Genomic DNA, 19,816 nt, shown 5'->3' on the forward strand with positions numbered 1-19,816 from the left:
CATTCTGTGTGACAGAGGAATGATCTTTATGTCCCACAAGGATCTGCCCCATCTCCCATGCTATTCAATTACAGGTGAGGGGTACTAGCAAGACAGTGTTCAAATACTTGACGTGTTATTACGATTATATTGATGATGAAGCTGCATCCCTCATCTCACATGAATAGGTCAGTCCCTAGTTGTTAGGAGAGCATAGAGAAAAAATGTCTGGCTGTATGTCAGTTATCTCAGCCCAGTGAAAACAAGTTGGTGAAGAAGAAACACTTCTTTTTTTCATGCTTCTCCCTCTTAATGCCAAAAACTGACTTGGACTATGAATAGGTTAAGATGCCTAAGCATTGCTTTCTATCATGTACTACCATTTAATAATAGCTTTCATTTTAATTTTTATTTCATTCCTTCCACTGAGCTCAGAAATATGACCTCTGTTATTGCTAATGAAGTTGATGAATACAATACCTTTATAGCTAGGCTCCTCTGGTGGTTGCAACTTAAGAAACATGGGAGCGTATTTGTTTGCTTCTTAGAACAATCGTGTTAATATACTAGCTCTGCTACATTCTTGCAGTGATTGCCTATAAATGGCAGATTCCTTTCTTGCTCTTTACTTTGTTTGTTTGTTATGTGCATGTGTTGTGTTTACTGTGCTCTCTAGAAAGAACGCCGTGGGCTTAGAACACAATAAAAAAATGATGAGTCTTGGGGCCATCAGTACACACATGCAAACACTACTGACTTCTAGCATTTTGTCATTGATATTAAGTCAGAAGGCAACCATGCCTTCAGTATGTCTGAACTGCAGAATGTGCTTCCCTTTTATGCTCATACTTATTTTTCAAGTGCTTTCTGTTGAAAGATGGCTGTACTATGCACTGTTACTTCTTTACTATGTCCTCCATCTTTGATACCATCTGTCTATTCTATCACAGCTGTTTAGTCTTCTAAAGTCTTACTGACTTGTTGTCTTTATTTTCTTTTTCATTGAGGCTATTTCTTGTATCCTCTAAATGTTTTTGGATTAAACTGTCATAGAAAGAATTCATGCACTTTGTTTGGGCCTTTTTTCCATAGAATCCTATGGAAAATCTACTTGTGGATGTCTATTGTTTTGGTTTGTTTGTTGGTTGATTTTTTGGTTTGTTGGGGGTTTTTTGTTGGTTGGTTGGTTTTTTCATGTTTGGGGTTTTTTTTTGTTGTTGTTTGTTTGTTTTTTGGGGTTTTTTTTTTGTTTTTGTTTTTGTTTTGTTTTTTAATTTGGATGTGGGTTTTTTCTCCACAGAACCACAATAAGCCAGAAATAAGTGTAAAGCAATTTATAGATTGGATGCGCTTAGAACCACAGTCTATGGTGTGGTTACCGGTTCTACACCGTGTGGCGGCTGCAGAAACAGCAAAACATCAAGCCAAGTGCAACATCTGTAAAGAATGTCCAATTGTTGGATTTAGGTAAGAGGAGAGGTGTTAGGTGCAATGTTTCTCTGGAAATATCCACATTTTTAAGTCATCCAACAAGTGAAGTTCTTTCTGTCTGTTCTTTCACTGTTTTCCTTCTTTAAGATGAGATCTGTCACCCACAGTGTGGCCTGAGCTGGTGCAGTTCTGGGTCATGCAGTGCCACTGTTAGACACCTAGTGGTCCTGTGGCTGACAGAGGTACATGTGAGTCTGGATTGATGGATCCAAGAGATAGCAAATGAAATATAAATGCACCCGATGTGTTTTGTAAGCACAAGATCAAAAGGAGGTGATCAGTAAGAAAAAACGTGGACAGTCTGTCTGCTCTCCTGCATAAGGCTTGAGAAACTAACTTATGCCAGGCACTATAAAACACCCTTCAGCATCAGTCTTGCCTTGCTTAAAACAAACAGTGATACATTACTGTAATGAGACTTGCAAAGTCCCTGTCTATGTCCCTGAACATAATCTAACTTTTGTCTTTTCAAAGAAAGGTGTGAATTCTAGAAGAAAATATTACAAGGGGACTATTCCCCATGTTATTCTCCTAAACTGTAGTTGGCACCCTTAGTAAGTATTACCATGATCAACATGCATTTGTAAATTGATTGCTGCAGTATATAAAGTGATGCAACCCCCATCTCCAAAATCTGCAGTAGAGACTAGAGTTCAGTGTAACTGGCTTTTTCCTCTGCTGTGGTCAGGGAGTCTAATGTATTGTCTAGGAAAAATATAAATCAGTCTTATCATGTGCTTCTAAGTGCTCCTAACATCTTTCTTCAGGTATCTAGGCAGATGAGTAATTTTTGTTCATTGTGCTTTCTGTTTTCCATCTTCCTGTTTTTTTAGAGGATAATAATATGAATCCTGAGGTCAGATTCATTTTGCTTAGTTTTAGGAATGCTGGCTTTAGTCGATCTTATGGGATTGAGCTAGCAACCCTTTTTCTTTTTTTATTATAAATATAGATTGTGAGTATTTGCAGAAGTAATAATCTGATCAAACTTCGTTGCCTATCTTAAAAGGAGATGAAATTCTCTAAGTGTTCTTGCTTTATTATTGTTTGAGGAAGCATAGGGGGACAAAGCTCTAGCTCAGCTATGTTATACTGTGTGCAGGAGGACAGAAAGACAGAAGAGAAGACAAAGACCCATTTAGAATGGGTCATTCTAAATAATTTCTACAATGAAGTTAGAGATCTGCAACAACAAAAGCATCTAGCATCTTAGCAGAAGGTAAATGTAGCCATTTAATGCACAGGCTCTGAGAAAAGATTATAAACAAGTTGGATCAGCATCTTTTAAAGTGAACCTTTTACATTTATAGACACATATTCTCTTGCAAAACAAAACATAAAACTCAAGAGGGGAAGAATGTGGATGGGTACCGAAAACTGCTCTCGGGAAGCAATTTAATTTAAACTTTAACTATTCAGTAGCTATTCAATTTGGTTCAGTTAACTCATTTTAGTTTCATATGAATGATATAACCTCATCCAGTCAGAACAACCACAGGATAGAAACAGTAGGTAGAATCTGGAACTGTACTGTTGATTTAGTCTAAATAAATAAATAAGTCATGCTCCTGGTGATTACATTTAGTAAAAGGGATACTGTAGACGTTTGTTACCCTATTTATACATACATCCTCTTGAAAAAACAACCAAAAGTAAACAAATCATTGTATATTTTTAACTGAATTTTAAACTATTTTTACAATTAATGAATTCTTGATAATATAATTTCTCAAGAAATTAAAATGTGTGTAGAATTTCTGAGAATCAAAATTATTTACAAACCTTTAACTGTTGAGTGTAAAAACTAAAATAAACCAGTCTGATTTATAAAAGTTTCTTTGAGATAACATGAAAATACTAAATAGAGGAAAAGAAAAACTAAAGCAATATAGTTAAAAGTCAGTAAAAACTTTAAAATTATAAATTCTTCCCAGTCCATCAATGAAGCTGATGCCTGTAAGATTTTCTGCATCAAAGCTACTTGGGCAGCAAGTGACTGACAAGAGAGCAAGTGGCTCTCTACACTGATATGGAGACAGGAGCTTTTAAATACACATTGAGGTGGGTAGAGTAGGAAGATTCTGTGGACTGAGAGGGCTGCAGGTTTGCTGTGTCCACTGCAGCTGCTGCAGTGGCACTTGTGTCCCTGGGCCTGCAGCTCTGACAAGTGCTGGCTGTGCCACGTTCTGGTTGTGCACACTCACACAATTTGGAGTTCTCTCGGAGCTAATCCCAGCAAACTCACTGTGTCCTTATGTTGCTGCTGCTGAATAGCAGGTGACACCATTTCAGAGAGTAATTTGCTTTGTGAGGCTTAGTTAGAAGTAAACCTCTAATCACTTTGTTTAATGTTCCCACAGGTACCGGAGTTTAAAACATTTCAACTATGATGTCTGTCAGAGCTGTTTCTTTTCTGGCCGTACAGCAAAGGGGCATAAATTGCATTATCCTATGGTGGAGTATTGTATACCTGTGAGTACCAATTTACTCAGTGTTTCTAATGGAGAACAACACAGACTTGAGGTCTAAATTTTTTTCATAATCTTTGTTACCTAGCCAGGATTTCTTTTTCGTGTGTTTAATATGGCTTGTCTTCCCACCTTTCTCTTTTGAAGGCATCAGGAACTTTTCAGGTTTTGTTGATTTTATGTGGGGAGTGTTTGGATTCTATAGAAATGGGTAGCAGTATCCACCTCTGAGAGAATTTGAATTTCACTTCTGATTGGTGAAACAAAGCTTGAATATTAAAAGTAAATGCTGTTCTTATATATACACACACGATAAGGGCAAGAACATGTCAGAGAAATAGGACTTGCTTTACTATTGCAATACTGTGGCAAAGAGTATCTAATATTCTAGTAATGCATATTAATATTTTTAGGGGGGTGTGATCTATCTTTGTTTTCAAGTCCAGCATTTCCTTGCTTCATGAAAATGTGGTTAGAAATAGGTTGTGTTTCATTCTGTTGTATAATTGCTGTACTGGGATATATAAAAGTTGATGTGTAGCTGGAAAAAAATAAACAAAATTGATAGTTTCTAACTAGAAATGGTATGGAAATTCTAGCCAGAAATGGTGTGAGATATTTACCAGCAGTAGCTGACAAATGCATTAACATTACTCACGTAATTTTATAACACTGTATTTTCCTAAGGATGTTTCAAATACAATTTTTAAAGGAGATTCCTAGGAGTCTTTTTTAACTGAAGTAGTGGCTGGGTTGCTACATGCAGATACCACTCTCACTTTTTTATCAGATTGTTCTTTACATTCTCAAATTTTAACTCAGTCACAAATAAATTAATAGGATAGTTGGTATGGGCTCTATAGGACAGTGGTGAAAGGTCTGCATGTTCATAAAAATTCGGACCAGAATGTAACTAGAGCTGATTCAATAGATCAAATTTTTCAATGGTGTTACAAGATACTGTGGGTTCTTATAGTAGCAAAAATTCATTGAGCTATTTGACTCTTTTGCTGTAGTTGTTGGACTTACTATCTGTGTTTTCCCTCTTTTTTGTCTGGTGTATTTTCTGTAACAGACTTCAAATTCTGTTAAGTAGTGGTTTTCCTTCATTATGGTCAGAAAAAAAAAGAGTTTTAAAAGAATTTTAATGTATTTTTATTAATTCTATAACCAAATGTTAGGATTTTATTGATAAATTGGCATATCAGGGAATACTCTGAAAAATATTTTTTATGTAGATGTATTTTCTGCTGGTTTTAATGTTATTATATTTTATCACATGACTGTTCTAACCTCAGGACTTGGAGGTCTATGGTTAGACATCATTAAAAATTCACTTTTTTTTTTTTTTTTTTTTTTTTTGTTTCCCCTCCGTATAAGCCTCATCTTTAGGGAACAGAAATGTCCTTTGTTGCTACCTATAATATTCAGAAAATTCAGAAATTGAAGTGTAAGGAGTGTTGAAATAGATAATGCTGCTTGTCTGGGTATCCTTTCTGTTGAGTTAGTCAAATACAGATTACATCTGGCATGGGGTATTGTACCTTCCCTAGAACATGATGACATATTTCTGTTGAATTCCAGATTTTGTCTGAAGCAGCAGATTTGATATCTAAGATAAATTTTCAGTTCTTGTTAAACAAGTTCACATTATGTAACTGTGAGCCATCCCATTTACAAGTGAAAGCTGACAAACTGGAAAATATATTCTGGAAATGGCTGGAATCCTCTCTGTCCCTGGGAATAGAGATAGCTTGTATTATAATGAAGATTTCTGTTACTGCTGCAGAAAGAATGTAGTTTTAAAGCAATATTAGGTGTAAAATAAGGTAACATAAGGCAAAAGTTCCTTCTTTCCATGAAATATAGGAGGAATGAGGTGAATCCACTATGGGATAATAAGAGGAGTAAAATGACATTCTTGATTAAAGCCAGTGTAAAAGAGGGAAAAGGAAGGAACTTGGGAAAGTTTTAAGTATAGCAGAATAATAGAAATGGCATATAATTTAGGTGATGCATAAAACTAGATATTCAGCACTGACCTCTGTTAATTTGGAAGCTGAATATGAGAGCTGGAATTTTATTTGGGTCCTGATGTAAGTACACTCTGTTACCTCCATTTCTGTAAAAAGAAATGACCCATTATATGAACAGACCTAGATCCTTATTAGACTTCCATAATCACCCACATGCAATCTATTTTAACTAGTCTTATTTGATCTAGGAATGAAGAATTGATTTCACAAAAAGAATCCTGTATTATTCTTACTATTTGCAATAATTCACTATGGTTGGTATACAATTTGTTGCTAAACCTCTCTACATATTGAACTCGTTAAGTGCCATACAGTAGTCAAGAACAGCAAAATTTTTTGCAGTGAGTAGAATGGCTTGTATGTTTAAATGGAATAATGCCTGAAAAATAGCATAGACCTAGGTCTGTGAAATAAAAGTACCAAAGGTCACTTAATTTTTCATTAAAATCCATTATATTACAGTACAAATAGCTTGAACAGGAAGAGTGCATCCACTCTGCCTTTTCAACTAAATTCAAAGGCTGTTGATGTTAAAATGTTGCTTTCTTGGCCAGTGTTGAAAAGGGGAGTACAAATGCATGTACTCATCAAACTGCATTAATAAAATCTAGCTTCACTTACTGCTAATGCATATTAATACATTTTTAATCAAGAATACTCGCAATAAATAGGTTAAAAAATGCTTCCATTACTTAAGCTGACATTTAGAACTGGAGCTTAGTCACAGATGGAGGGAAGACCATTTAATTGTCTTCAGGTGAGCAGTTCAGTGTAGGATATAAAGGGATTTTTCAGAAGCACAGTAAGTTCTTATAAAATTTAAAATAATGTGGAGAATGGGTTTAGGAATATGTTCTCCAGTTTAATGAGTTTTGTGATATTTGTATTAGGTAAGATTTGCTTCATAATTTCAGATTAGGACCGTTTACCCCACATAGCTATATGTAGTTACTGCATTTTAATCTGTAATGTCATTCTGCATTTTCTTACCTTGCAATTTAGTTTTCTTGATGATGAACATTTAAAAAAAAGAAAAAAGAAGATGTTATAATGAGTTATGTTTTTTCTTTCATCCAAGATTTAGAGTTCAATATGAGAAGCACCTGAAAACATAATTCTCTTTTAAGTATTAGAAATGCGAAGTTTTTCTAGTTTGTTTTTCACCTTTACGTATTCTTTTTTCTGAAAAGATGGGAAAATAAGATTTTTAATATAGAATTTTACACAGATATGTAAAAAATATTCTTAGATTTTCCTTGCATTTAATTTGTGAATAGTCCTACATAACTACCTACACAGGGTTTTTTTTTTTTATTTTTTTGAATGGAAATCCTGTCAGTAATGGCACTTGTATTATATTAATGTGGCTGGTCTTAATGACCGCATACATTAGTGAAGTTCACACCTCTTCTGGGAATCAATTTCTCTGTGTGTATTAAAACAGCTAATTGGTTTTGTGTTAGATATAATGAATGTAATCAAGAGAATGATGACTTAGGTGCAGACTAGTCAGCATTTTACATAGATAAGGGAAGTAAAAGGGATAAGAACATGGGGTTCCACTATTACTTTTTCTTTGAAAGAGAGAATAGTGATAAATAAAATTAAACATATATATGTATTATGAGTATTTTATACGATTTATTCATGTTTCATATAGTTATTGTAATTTTTATATTATATATTACTTAACTTAGAACTCTGAAATTAGTTTATTATAATCTTGGTATTACTTTTTACTAATGAAGGCTCGTTCTCTTTCCAATAGACTGAAAGCATACACCAGCTGGGTTTTTAAGATATGTATGGAAAACATATTTCACCATGCTATTTTTTTTTTTCACTGCTTTCCATAAAATCCTGGTTTCTTACATTTTTGTTTGGTTACAAGTAATTGTATCTTAGTTTGTTGCTTATACCTCTCTTTGTGCATGATTGGTGTATTGAAGAGTGCTGATGCAGTTTGTCAATTGTTACAGATTGTAGCTAGTGACATCTTGAGATGTCTTTGTACCATTGGTTTTTAGTTGTGTGCGGCAGCCATGGATATTAGATGTTTCTTCCTGAACTTTGTTTTACTCTAAGAACTGAGATTTTAAATTGAGTTCAAAAGCATGGTCTTTAGATTGAATTTTCAGTGAAGGAAAGTATTTTTTCTTTGCTTTTGAAGTGGTTCTGTAACAATGCTGCTATTTGTCCTATTGATTTGTGTGGAAATAGTTAGGATGTCATGATGTAAGGAAGTGTACAAGGTACCTGCTAGTTTTAATTTAGAAGATAGATTCTTCACAACAGTGCCTGGCTAGTCTTTTTTTAAGGGAAAATGTTATAGTACATCTATAACATGCCTTTGGCATGATTTTGGATTGGACTGTATTTGGTGGTTGTTTGCCCAAAAGAAAAAAAATAGAAGGCATTTTTCAGAATTGCACCTTAATTGCACGTAAATCTAAATAGTTCTTTCAAATCTGGTCAAATTTCACTGGTTAGTATTTGCAGTGCTCAGTCAGTACACAGTCATACTAGTCCTCTTTCTGAGAATCAGGTTGTCGTACCAAATAAAGAATACACCAGAGGAAAAGTCAGTAGACATTTATTTCTACTATGTGTAAGTATTAAAATTTTCATTCCTTGGCCTTGAGGCGGAGTTCCATCTGTTGGATTTACTACTGCATGAGAATTAGCAGCCCTTTGCATTGCCTCATTTGCATTGTTCCTTCTTTGGATGGTGCAGTGGTTGGAGAGATGCTTTTTGAGAATGATTTTGTGAATCCTCTCTGGATTCACTTTTAATAAATTCTGGGATTCAAACAACCCTTGGTCACAAATTTGCTCTGTTGTCTACTTTTTAAAACCATATATGAGAAATTTCTATCAAAGACAGTTTATTTTACTGTTTTTATTGCATTGCAGAGTTTGTAACTGCATACATTAAAATATATGGAATATGGAAGTATTTTATGTTTTGACAGCAGAGAATAGTTTGCCTGACCTGTCCCTAGGTCTCTTTGTAGTACATGAAGAAAAAGATTACAAAACTGCAGTCTTCTTCTCTATTTTCCACATGGTTGTCCATCGGCTTTGGCATCTTTTGATGCTAACAGGCTTCTCCCAAAGCAGAGAGTACAGGAATGGAATTTGTAGTTTGTTACAGAGGCTGGACTGGAAGTCTGTAAAAGCTGTTGCAAATCGTCAAGTAATTCTGGAGGTGAATGGCTATGTTTTCTTTACTGCTGTTGCAAGAGAAAATGCTTAATAGTACTGGCTGGAAGGGGACGTTCTGTTGAAATATTCAGCACAGTCTGAGCTCATACACTAAAGGCAGGCTCTATACTATTGTTTCTTCCTGCAAATCTCTTTATTGCCATTTTTTCCTTATATTTATTTTATGTCTGTATGTATACCTGCTTTTGTAGCAGAAATTAGCCGAATAGTATTACCAGAGCAGTGCTGCCATTATTGCTGTGGTTATCACCAGTTAAAGGGATTTTTAAAAGTAGTTGAATAAATTTTAATTTTGTTTTCAAGATAGGGTGGTGTGCAGGGAGGGAGCAGAGAGGGATGGGACTAAGCACTTAGCAGGTTTGGAAGAGGCTGCATCAGTCACGAGCAGTAAAAAAAGTTGCTGTGAGGGATGGAAGATGTTGATTATAACTTGCAAATTTAGACTTGTGTAATTTTGTGGCTAATCTATGTCCTAATCTTACTCCTTGTAGAGTAAGGAGACCACTGAATTAGTCTGAATTTGTTACTTCAGGCATTAATTGCTCTTATCAGGCCTGCCTGTGCTTTTGAGTAGTGCCTGTACACTGGCCACCACTTCATCTGTGCATTTTTTGACTCTAGAATATTACAAATAGTGGCAGAATCCTAAAGGAAGAGATTTGATAACTTGAGAAAATGTTTATGAAAATCATTGCCATTGCAGCAGAGTATGGTTTAGCACATAGCACTCCATTCTTGTGGCAGGGTTTTCTGTTGTAGGTCTAGAATGGGAGGCAGAGTATTTTGTCAAACTTTGTTTATAGAGTGCTGTATCTTAACAACTGATTTTTGCTCTTTTAAATTTTTTCTAAAAAAATAAATTCTTGTGGTTTTTATGACTGGATATAAATGCTTAGCTTAAGACTTCAACCTGTGTCAATTTTTCTCTAATTTATAAAGTATTTGGTAAATGCATTTATTTCTGGGAATTTGAAGCCTTGCTGTTATTTTCCAGTAGAAGAGAACTTGTAGGTGCATTAGCATTATTATTGTACTGTATCGCTTGACACTAAAAAAGCAGTTTTTGCATCATTGAAATTTCAAAGTTTTTCCTTGAATTTTTTTTTTTCAGGACAGTACCAGCAGTATCAATAATATTAACATTAAATCAGTACTGTTCAGCAATGTTGAATTTTATTTCTTTTTTATTTTTAAGACAACATCTGGGGAGGATGTACGGGACTTCACGAAGGTGCTAAAGAATAAATTCCGGTCAAAGAAGTATTTTGCAAAGCATCCCCGACTTGGCTACTTACCTGTGCAGACAGTATTGGAGGGTGACAACCTGGAGACGTAAGCTTGGTTTATAGAGCAGATGCTCCTGGAGGCACTGGCCTATTCCATCAGAAACAAAAAGCTGAAACTCAAAAGAAGGCCAACAACAGTTGCAGAACCTTGTGCTATATTATTCTGTATTGTTTCACATTATTTGCAGATCTTCTCTATTATTTTTAAAGTATTAGATTTTTATCAGCATTGGACTTTACAATGTCCATGGTAATGGACAAAGCAGGTAATTTTGATGGGGGCTGAATAGCCATTTTACGGAGAGTAGTACGTTTGAGGAGACTGTGTTTTTGGAACTGCACTGCTTATTTGATTATGTCAAAATTCCTGGAATTAGAAATGTCTGAGTTAATTGGGGTCCTACAGGCTTCAGAAATATTGGTGACCTAATCAGAGAGAGCACTCTCAGTGTCTCCACAGCATTATTTATGGCACTGACAGAAGTGCTCCACTTTATTTACTCACTTGGCAGTTGTGAGCAAAAGACACTCTTACAAGAGCAAAAATTAAGATGTGTTGACAGGGTGCTAGAATTAGTTTCATGGCTTGACTGTCCCTCCCATCCTGGAGTCTGTGGCACTGCTGCACTGTCTGAACACAGCACCACTTAGCAACTGCCCAGGCGAGGCTTCAGCAAAGATGCTCTGCATTCACACAGCAGCTCACTGCCAGTGCCCACGGTCTGAGGGCTTTCATAGCTGTAGGGCTGTGCTTGCAATAAGTAAACAAAACCTCCTCATGAGCAGTTTAAGATACAGGAGGAAGTAATCTGAAAACTGGTTGATTGATTGCCTGGCTTCTAAGGAAGCTGCCACCAACACAGGAAAGCAAAGCTGCTTTAATGTGATGAAAGTTTGCCAGTGCTGACAGAAATTGGAATGATAAAACTATAATCACAAGTCAGGATAAAATTCTGGTGGTCCAGTCCTGTGGGAAATATACAGATAAACAGTCAGCACCATGCTGAGAAAACTCTTGGCATCAGTTCTCTGCCCTGAAGGTGGCAATAATACAGTAATACATTCCTTTTAATTAAAAAAAATTAAAGAAAAAAATTATAGTTATTCAAGTGTGAGAATGAAATACAATATGTATTTACCCCATTTTTATGCGTAAAGAGAAGCAACATTGTTAATTGTGACTTATGTGGGGGGATGTTATTGGTGGGGTTTTTGCACTCCACTTTTTTTTTTAATACGTTTTACTAGTTACTTTAAAATGAAAGTTCCAGTGCTTGAGCAGAATTTAAATTAATTGATTATGGTTTATGAACTGCAGTTCTATCAATAACACTGATTTGGATTTTTCTTTAAATTGATTTTTATGTAACAAAATTAAGTATGTAGGTCAGTCTTCTGTCTCTCCATGACGCTGGCAGTATTTGTTGCTGTCTCTTTTCTACATCAATTGTTACTGGTTCAGAGTGGGTTGCTGTTTAAAATATTTTGTGTTTCTCCAGCTTTCTCTTGCTTAAATGGGTACTAAAGTTTTAGTTTCATGGTTTCATTCTTTCTCTCTCTCTCTTTTTTTTTTCTTTTTGTCTTCCTTACAGTCCTATCACTCTCATCAGTATGTGGCCAGAGCAATATGAGTGAGTATGCAGAACCCATTTATCTGGAAAGCCTCATTTGCCAGTTATTTTCTTTTAGCTCAGTTGCAGCTAATCTGATGTCCCTGAACTATAAGGCATGGCTGACCCAAAGCAATAACCAGGAATACTGTGCATGGATTTATTTGTCATCAGTCTAACTTGATTTAAAAATAATGTTGTCTATATCATGAATTGCTTTGGACACCACTAATTTTTTATTGTTGTTTTTAAACTAGTCCTTCCCAGTCTCCACAGCTGTTTCATGATGACACACACTCCAGGATAGAACAGTATGCTACTAGGTAAGAAAAACATGGTTTTTCACTAGTCCATTGCATTTTGTGATTGATTCCTGCAGTTTTTAATGCACACTACTGATTGAATATTATTTGTTAAAAAGATATAATTCTCTGTACTTAGAAGTAACTTAAATGTTTTTAAATAATTATTTTCCGATTGTGGTCTTATTAAATGTAAAATACATGTGTTAAGTCTATCATCTCTAATACAGAATTGAAGCTGTTGCAAAATTGTATTATTTCTGAAATGTGCCATTATTGGTTTCTTTCTTCATCTTTAACCTTTGAAATAAACCGAACTTTTACATATAAGTTTTCCCAGTAGGAAAATAGATCCAGGGGTTTGTTTTCTTCTGTGGTAGGCTGACACTCAGCATTACTGTTGGCTTTTAGCAGAGTAGATTGTAATTATGAATATTTTATGTTGTGGTTTTTGTGGGGTCACCCTAGTCCTGTCATGATAAAATGACTGTTATGCCAGGTCCATCTCAATGTTTGTGTGTTTTGTTAACTCACTTCTGTGCATTCAGAGCTGGTGATCACAGAATCATTAAGGTTGGAAAAGACCTCTAAAATCATCCAGCTCAGCCATTAACTCAGCATGACTGTATTCACCACTAAACCATGTCCCTGAGTGCCACCCACCCTCACATGCCTTTTGAACACTTCCAGGGAAGGTAGTTCCAACTCCTCCTTGGGCAGCCTATTCCAATACCAGACCACCTTTTTATGGAAGAAACTTTTTGTAATATCTAACCTGAACCTTCCCTGGCACAACTCAAGGCCATTTCCTCTCATCTGGAGTTAAGAGTGTGATGACGGTGAAACATTAACCAGAGACACCCTCTCAAAAATAAGTACCATGGGAACTGACTAGGTTTTTCTTTGGGTATTTTTATTGTTATATCTGATCTCCACAACTGGAAAATAATTTTAACTTTTTCATTTCTTTGAATAAAAATTCAGAGTACATGTTTAAATTAATAGCATTCTTATTTACAGGCACCTTAAAAATCTTCAGACCAGTTTTTTAAATGGCTAGGACATGCTGCACATGATCTTTGCAGCAAGAGAAAATAGGGCAGGAAATAAAGCTGAAGGACTACCTACAGTGAGCCTATATATATATATATTTTTTTTGCTCCCCAACAGCAAATATTTTCATCCTTTATTAGTATTATAGCACAATGAAATACAAAGTCATTAGAGATATTTTCAGTTTTTTGAAACATGTCGTTCATATAAATCATCCAACATTTCTTTGACTCTATAACTTAGGCCATGTTGTAATCAATTAAAACCCCTGAACCAGACAAATTAAATTTCTCTAGAGAGGTGGAAGAATTTTCTACCTATGTCCTTTTTTCAGCCTGTGGTGCCACAATACTGTGGCTTTTTGCCCCCAGATGAAGCTCAAACTTTGGACTCTCAGTGAGGATCAGTGGAGATCCTACATGCAATAGCTGTTTTCTCTCTCCTCCCCCTCACCTCTTGCCAGTTCTGCTTGGGATGAGATTAGCTGAAGGTGGACTGTGCACTACTCGATTATCATTCAGGATATAAACCTGAATCTGTACCTGCTATGTGCAAACATTGCTTAGCAAAATCAAAAAGCTTGCTAGTGATTGCCTCACAGGTAATCTGTCTAAAACGATTCATGATTGTTTTTCTTCCAGCAATAAAATCAAACTAAAGGGGACACAATTCTGTGTCTTCCATGTAATTTTTATTGTGTCTTTTCTAGTTGAATCTGTTATGCATATGTTGCATATAAAGTAGTAAATCTTTTTTATTGTTCTGGTCTTTTCAGCTAAGCATCTTTAAATAAATATTTTCAGGGCTTCCCTAATAAGATAATGCCCAGCAAAAATAGTATATTAGGGCTTAAAGCCTTCATTGTCACTGTTTGGAGAATATTCAACTGACTTTTCTGTTTACTAAATCCCCTGCCTGTAATCAGGTACCATCTCCCTGTTCTGCTGTGCTGTGTCACCTCCGAGTTGTTTCTAATTTCCTTCCTCGGCTTTCAGTTTTTATCGTACCTTGAAGGCTCTTTGCAACTCTAGGGTCCCTTCCCTGTCTCACTGTGCTCCCTGATTAGGGTCATCTGCTGGTTCCATATACACTATCTCAAGCAAATCTTCATAAATGATGGAAATCCTAAACGTGATAATAATGCTGTAATCTGCATTCGCAAGTTGGACTATCTATTATTCACTAAGGGATTCAAGGCAAGCCCTTCTCTCTTAAGAGCAAGTGCGGTTGTACTACTTCCCTATGTGACAAAGGGACTATAAAGATGAATTTGTAAAATTGTTTCATCAAAAGATTAAAAGATGCTGAGCTTAGCAACTTTATAAAGGTGACTTGTAAGCATGTTGCTCACTGTGAAATAGATTTGTTTGAGATGCCCTAGAGCAGAGATGATCTGATTTGTCCTAAGTCACTTCAGAGATTCTCTTCCCTTCAGGGAGATGTTAGAGCACAGTGTCCTACCCTGGCCATGGTGGAATAGACAATCAAGATGACACCCAGTGTGTGCCTTCATTTATTCTTCTTCTTTGACCCTCAGGAATCGTAAGAAATGTACAGGAGGGCAAACTTGCTCCATTCTAAAAGAAGTCACCAGTTCCCTGTTCTTTAGGGCCTTGCACACTCTCTTCAAGAGGAAGTTTGAGGATGTCTATAGTAATGCATAATGCACTCGCAAAAATCTATGTGAAATTAAGATATCTTCATAGTGAAGGAAATAGCCATATTTGGTGCAGTTGAATAATGTGTGTAGAGCATTAAATGTTCCTCAATTTTTATGTATGTCTCTTATGTACATAAGGTACGTCTTTCCTGGAAACTTGAATAGATAGAAAATTTCTGCTTTGGTTTTAAAGAACCAAAGACCTTGGAACTTAAAGACCTTGTATATACGGTCTAATAATCTGGCTTTTTTTAGATTAATGGCTTCCAAAATGAGGAACTGTAGGCAATGATTCCCTGTAATTATACTGCTTTTTGTGCTGTTTTACAGGACTTGTCTGTCCACAGTGTGGTATTATTTGCCAAGCATAATTTCAGATGTTGCATGTGCTATATTTAAAAAGGATTCATCCTCTTTTGTTAGTCCAGCTTCAGAAAATGCAAAAAGAAAACCATCTGTGAAAACATCTCTTTAACTAATTTTGCCATGAGAGTTCTGGTGATGCTAATGATAATTATACTAGAGTTAGAAAATACGATTTTGTTGTTGTTTGGCAAGTAGAATTAATTAATCATAGCACAAGTTTCTCATAAAAGTCCTCTGGATTATAGGTTTTTGTCACAAAATCTAGGAGTTTATTCCTAACCATGTATACAAAGATTGTCATATCCGAGCTGTTAGGAAGTAGAATTGATATTCACACTGCCTCTGTTTAGATTGTGCAGCATGTTGTCTGAAAGTCGTGGTCTTTCCCTGCCTTTCAGGCTTGCACAGATGGAGAGGACCAACGGCTCCTTCCTCATGGACGGCAGCTCCACCACTGGGAGCGTGTAAGTAGCTCAGACTCATTACGGCTCCCAGGAACTTTGGTTACACATACATGGTATAATCTTCAGCAGTTCTAGCACAGTAGCTGCTCTCACTGGGACTAAGTCCTAAGTAGGAGCCCAAGGATGCCTCCATAAGTTTAATTTTTCCAAGCACCAGTCGTGGAAATTGGAGATGTTCACTTGACGATGTGTGGGAACTCTGTCTGTCAGCCATTCTGCTTCAACATGAGGATATTTCATTGACCAGTAAAAGGCCACAGCCCTGTTCATTCTACTTTGTATTCCTTTTCTGCTTTTATCGTAGTATAAAAGAAAAATCCTCTTTTAGGCTTTTGCTAGACCCTAGACAACCTTCTTCTTAAAATAAAAAAATCATCTGTACTTTGAAGATTCTTCAGAGCCAGGGCAGTGTTGCTACTTCTTGTTTATATTTCAGTTTTCTGGCTGCTGATCCATCTGTTTGTACCTGGAATTATCCTATGTAATGAACATAGTCCTACATTAATTTTACTGATTTTCTTCCTTTTTTTTTTTTTTAATTATGTGTCATTTTTATTATAAAAAACCTAAATTAAAATGCATTGGTTGGAAAGCATAGAACCTCTTGAATTGCTGATGTGCTAAATACTTTTTTTTAAAATGTAGAAACAAATGTTTTTAACCTCACTTTATCCTCAGTTCAGTTAATTAAATCAGCATTGTAGGACTCTGCCTATTCTAAGTCATTTACAAATACCATCAGCATTTTTAAAGAGGAAAACTGAAATTGTCCTTATTCAGCTTTAGTCAGAAAATGCTGTTGGTCTCAGTAATACTTTCATTTACTGTTTTAAATATAGTGAAATAATAGTGAAATTATTCTATCCATGAGTGTACTAACAGCTTGAGATTTAAAAATACTTTGCTTGAAAGAAGCACATGTAACCCCCTTTAAATGTTGCCTCTTTTCTGATTAATTAACTCTATTTACATACCAAATAAAATCTTTTTTCATGCAAACAGTTTTAATGAGTTTCTGTCATTGGCACACTCACCAGTGACAGAAATGCAGCCAGAATATTCCCTTTTGATTTACCTTCCACAAAAAAAGAAGAGCAAACATACATTCATTTGGCAGAAAAGCTGGAAACTTGAAGGCAGCTAAATGCTTATACACTTTAGTTGTGTATTTAGAAATTAATGAGCCTACTCATATACAAAGACAGAACAACCATCTATCCCAATGATAAAAGGGAGGATGTATGCCTAATTTTTACTGACAAGTCAGCTAATGATTTTAAAGCAATTTCCCTGAATTCCTTTTCCTTAGAAAAAGAATTATCATCATATAAACTTGTGTACCAACAAATGATAGGTACCTCTGAATTTGGGTCTCAGTCAGGGGACTGTTACCCAAACAAAATATGGGTAAGAAAGTACCCTTGTACACAATGGCACCTTCTGTTCTATTTGCAGATTTTAATGCATGCTCTCATTAAGGCACGAGTACTGAAGTATTCAAAATTATGAAGGCCTGTGTTTTAAAGTTTAAACTATTGTCATAGAATCATTTATGTTGGAAAAGTCCTGTAAGATCCAACTGCCCAAGTCCATGATTAACCATGTTCCCAAGTGCCACATCTACCTCCCTTAAACACCTGCAGTGATGGTGACTCAACCACTGCCCTGGGCTACCTGCTTCAGTGCTTGACAGCCCTTTTTGATCCAGCGAACTACAGAGCTGTGAAGTTGTATCCCAGTTTGGATCAGAAGTTGCTGAAACACTGGGAAATTAGGATTATAGTTCAAATATATTCTTATATTTTTTTAATGCCATTTAACATAGAAATGGGGATGGTGTACCCATTCTCATATGGATGGATTTCAAAAGGAGCAGTTTGAAATGTGAATACATATTTTTTTCAGTTCAGATGTAAATCCCTGAGCCAAACTTCCTTTATATACAGTATTATTTCAAACGTTCAGGAAACAATTACTAGTTTGGAAATAAAATTCTGTGCTTCTCATAATTGGATTTCTGTTTCATGATCTTTTTTATTGCCCCTGAAGAGTCCTTCAGTTTACTGTGAATATGGAACAGAGGCAGTGTTGCACTTGATTTTGCAAGTGACTTCTTTGGTCTTGTCAGGTTCACAAGCTCAGCAACAATACTTTTAACACACTTCATGCTTCAGAGATTAAATGTAAGAAGTCATCTACATTTGAATAAGAAGACTTCTGCTCTTAGTTAAACATAATGAGTTTATTCTCAGGAATATTTTGCAATATGCCATTTGATTAAGAAAGCACTCATCAAAGATAATTCTTGGGGTTTAACTAACCTGTTTTCTTGAATGTAATTGTGACTTCTATCTCTCTGACTAACCTTTGCTAACCCTCTCCTTTTCAAAAGATGTGTGAATTTCATTAAAAAATGCATTTTCCTCAATAAAAAACCCAGCTGTAGATAGCAAAATAAAAGCCATGGTCTCTACTGTAGCATGTCTGGCTTTTTAAAAAACATTCTAATGCTCTCATGCATGAATCTTCTGGTACAAATACATTCATTGAATAGAAATATTTTTCCTTCATGTTGTGTTCGCTGTGGATTAGACAGTTTTAAATGTTTAGGCTAGAATGTTGTGATGGATTTTATTTGGCTTTAATTCATGAAAAAGCTTCTCTGTCTTTAAAGCAGACTTACCTATTCACAAATGAAGATGAACATAAGGAAAAAGTAAGTCTTTACAACAAAGAATGATGACGTATTCCTGACAGAAAGCTATGCCTCACAATTTGAGAAATCATGGTGTAGTAGAATGAAACTAAAAATCGTTAGAGAAATAGGACAAGAGTGTAACTCTCCTATTCCTGTAAAGTATGAGCAATCCTATCCAGCCCATACTGAAGTGAATTGCACTGGGCATAGTATAAATACTTTCAGAATAAATGCAGATGCTTAATAGCTATTTTCTGCCTTTACTACCATTTATCTTCACATCCACTATATTGTTGATGCTATTTCACATTTATCCCAAGGCAGAGTTGGAATATATCTGAAATTTTATTTGTTAGAGAACTCTGCACTCAGATTCAGAAGTAGGAACAGGTTCAGAAGTGCAGGCCATTGATACTTTTACCTGGCACTGCTACTTAATGTGGTTTAAGCTGAACTGGAGCCCCAGTATGTAGTAACTGAATACTGTGACATGATATAAGTGGTTAAAGGGTATTTTGTCACAATAAGCAATTTGTTTCATGTGATGGTAAAATTAGGAGATGAAATTTGACTAATTTCGAAATTTGACTGATTTTTCAGTACCTTTTTCATCCTTATTCTACTATGTTTCATAGCATCAGTAGGTCAAGGTACACTTTATTTGGACTAGAACACATGGTGCTTAGTATGAGAGCTACAGCAAAAAGGAAAATTTTTAATGAAGTAAGTTCACAAATTAGCCACATGTTCCTGTCTTAAATCCAATTTAGCAATCAGTTTTCCTAATCAGATATAATTATAAAATAATTCACTGATGAAAAGTGATGGTCAGGAAATCTGAATTTTTCTTTCTACAGCATAGTCCAATAAAAGGGAAGTCATATGCAGCTTTATTTGCCTCTTGCTTCCTCTATGCACAATGCATGTTTTGGAACAGACATCTTGAAAATACACATCCACAAGGAGAATAGGATACTTCAAAGGCTGTTTTCCCCAGGCTTCTTTCTTGGGGTGTTCTTTTTCTCTGAGATGTACTTTTTTCAAGTCTGATCTTCTGGTATGTCTTGTTTGCTCCTTTTTACTATGGTGAAATGCAGAATAGGAACTACAGCCTCTGCTGTCAAAGGACTTTGTGTACTTCCAGTTGTTTCTCAAAGCACGAAGAGCATTCAATAAAA

General features: G+C 35.6%; 1 protein-coding gene across 3 annotated transcripts in view; it reads left to right on the forward strand.

Annotated features, from left to right (window-relative positions):
• Positions 1-19,816, forward strand: part of UTRN (utrophin) — a 316,443-nt gene that overhangs the window by 279,065 nt on the left and 17,562 nt on the right. For 2 of the 3 annotated variants that reach the window (XM_066315631.1, XM_066315630.1), the window contains 6 exons: positions 1,280-1,446; positions 3,831-3,942; positions 10,395-10,531; positions 12,078-12,116; positions 12,353-12,418; positions 15,875-15,940. In XM_066315631.1, coding sequence (XP_066171728.1) covers positions 1,280-1,446; positions 3,831-3,942; positions 10,395-10,531; positions 12,078-12,116; positions 12,353-12,418; positions 15,875-15,940 — 587 coding nt within the window. The remainder of the gene's footprint in view (positions 1-1,279; positions 1,447-3,830; positions 3,943-10,394; positions 10,532-12,077; positions 12,117-12,352; positions 12,419-15,874; positions 15,941-19,816) is intronic. The other variant, XM_066315629.1, reaches the window with a different exon arrangement.

This window comes from Sylvia atricapilla, chromosome 3, assembly GCF_009819655.1.
Source record: "Sylvia atricapilla isolate bSylAtr1 chromosome 3, bSylAtr1.pri, whole genome shotgun sequence".
NCBI classification, from domain to species: domain Eukaryota; kingdom Metazoa; phylum Chordata; class Aves; order Passeriformes; family Sylviidae; genus Sylvia; species Sylvia atricapilla.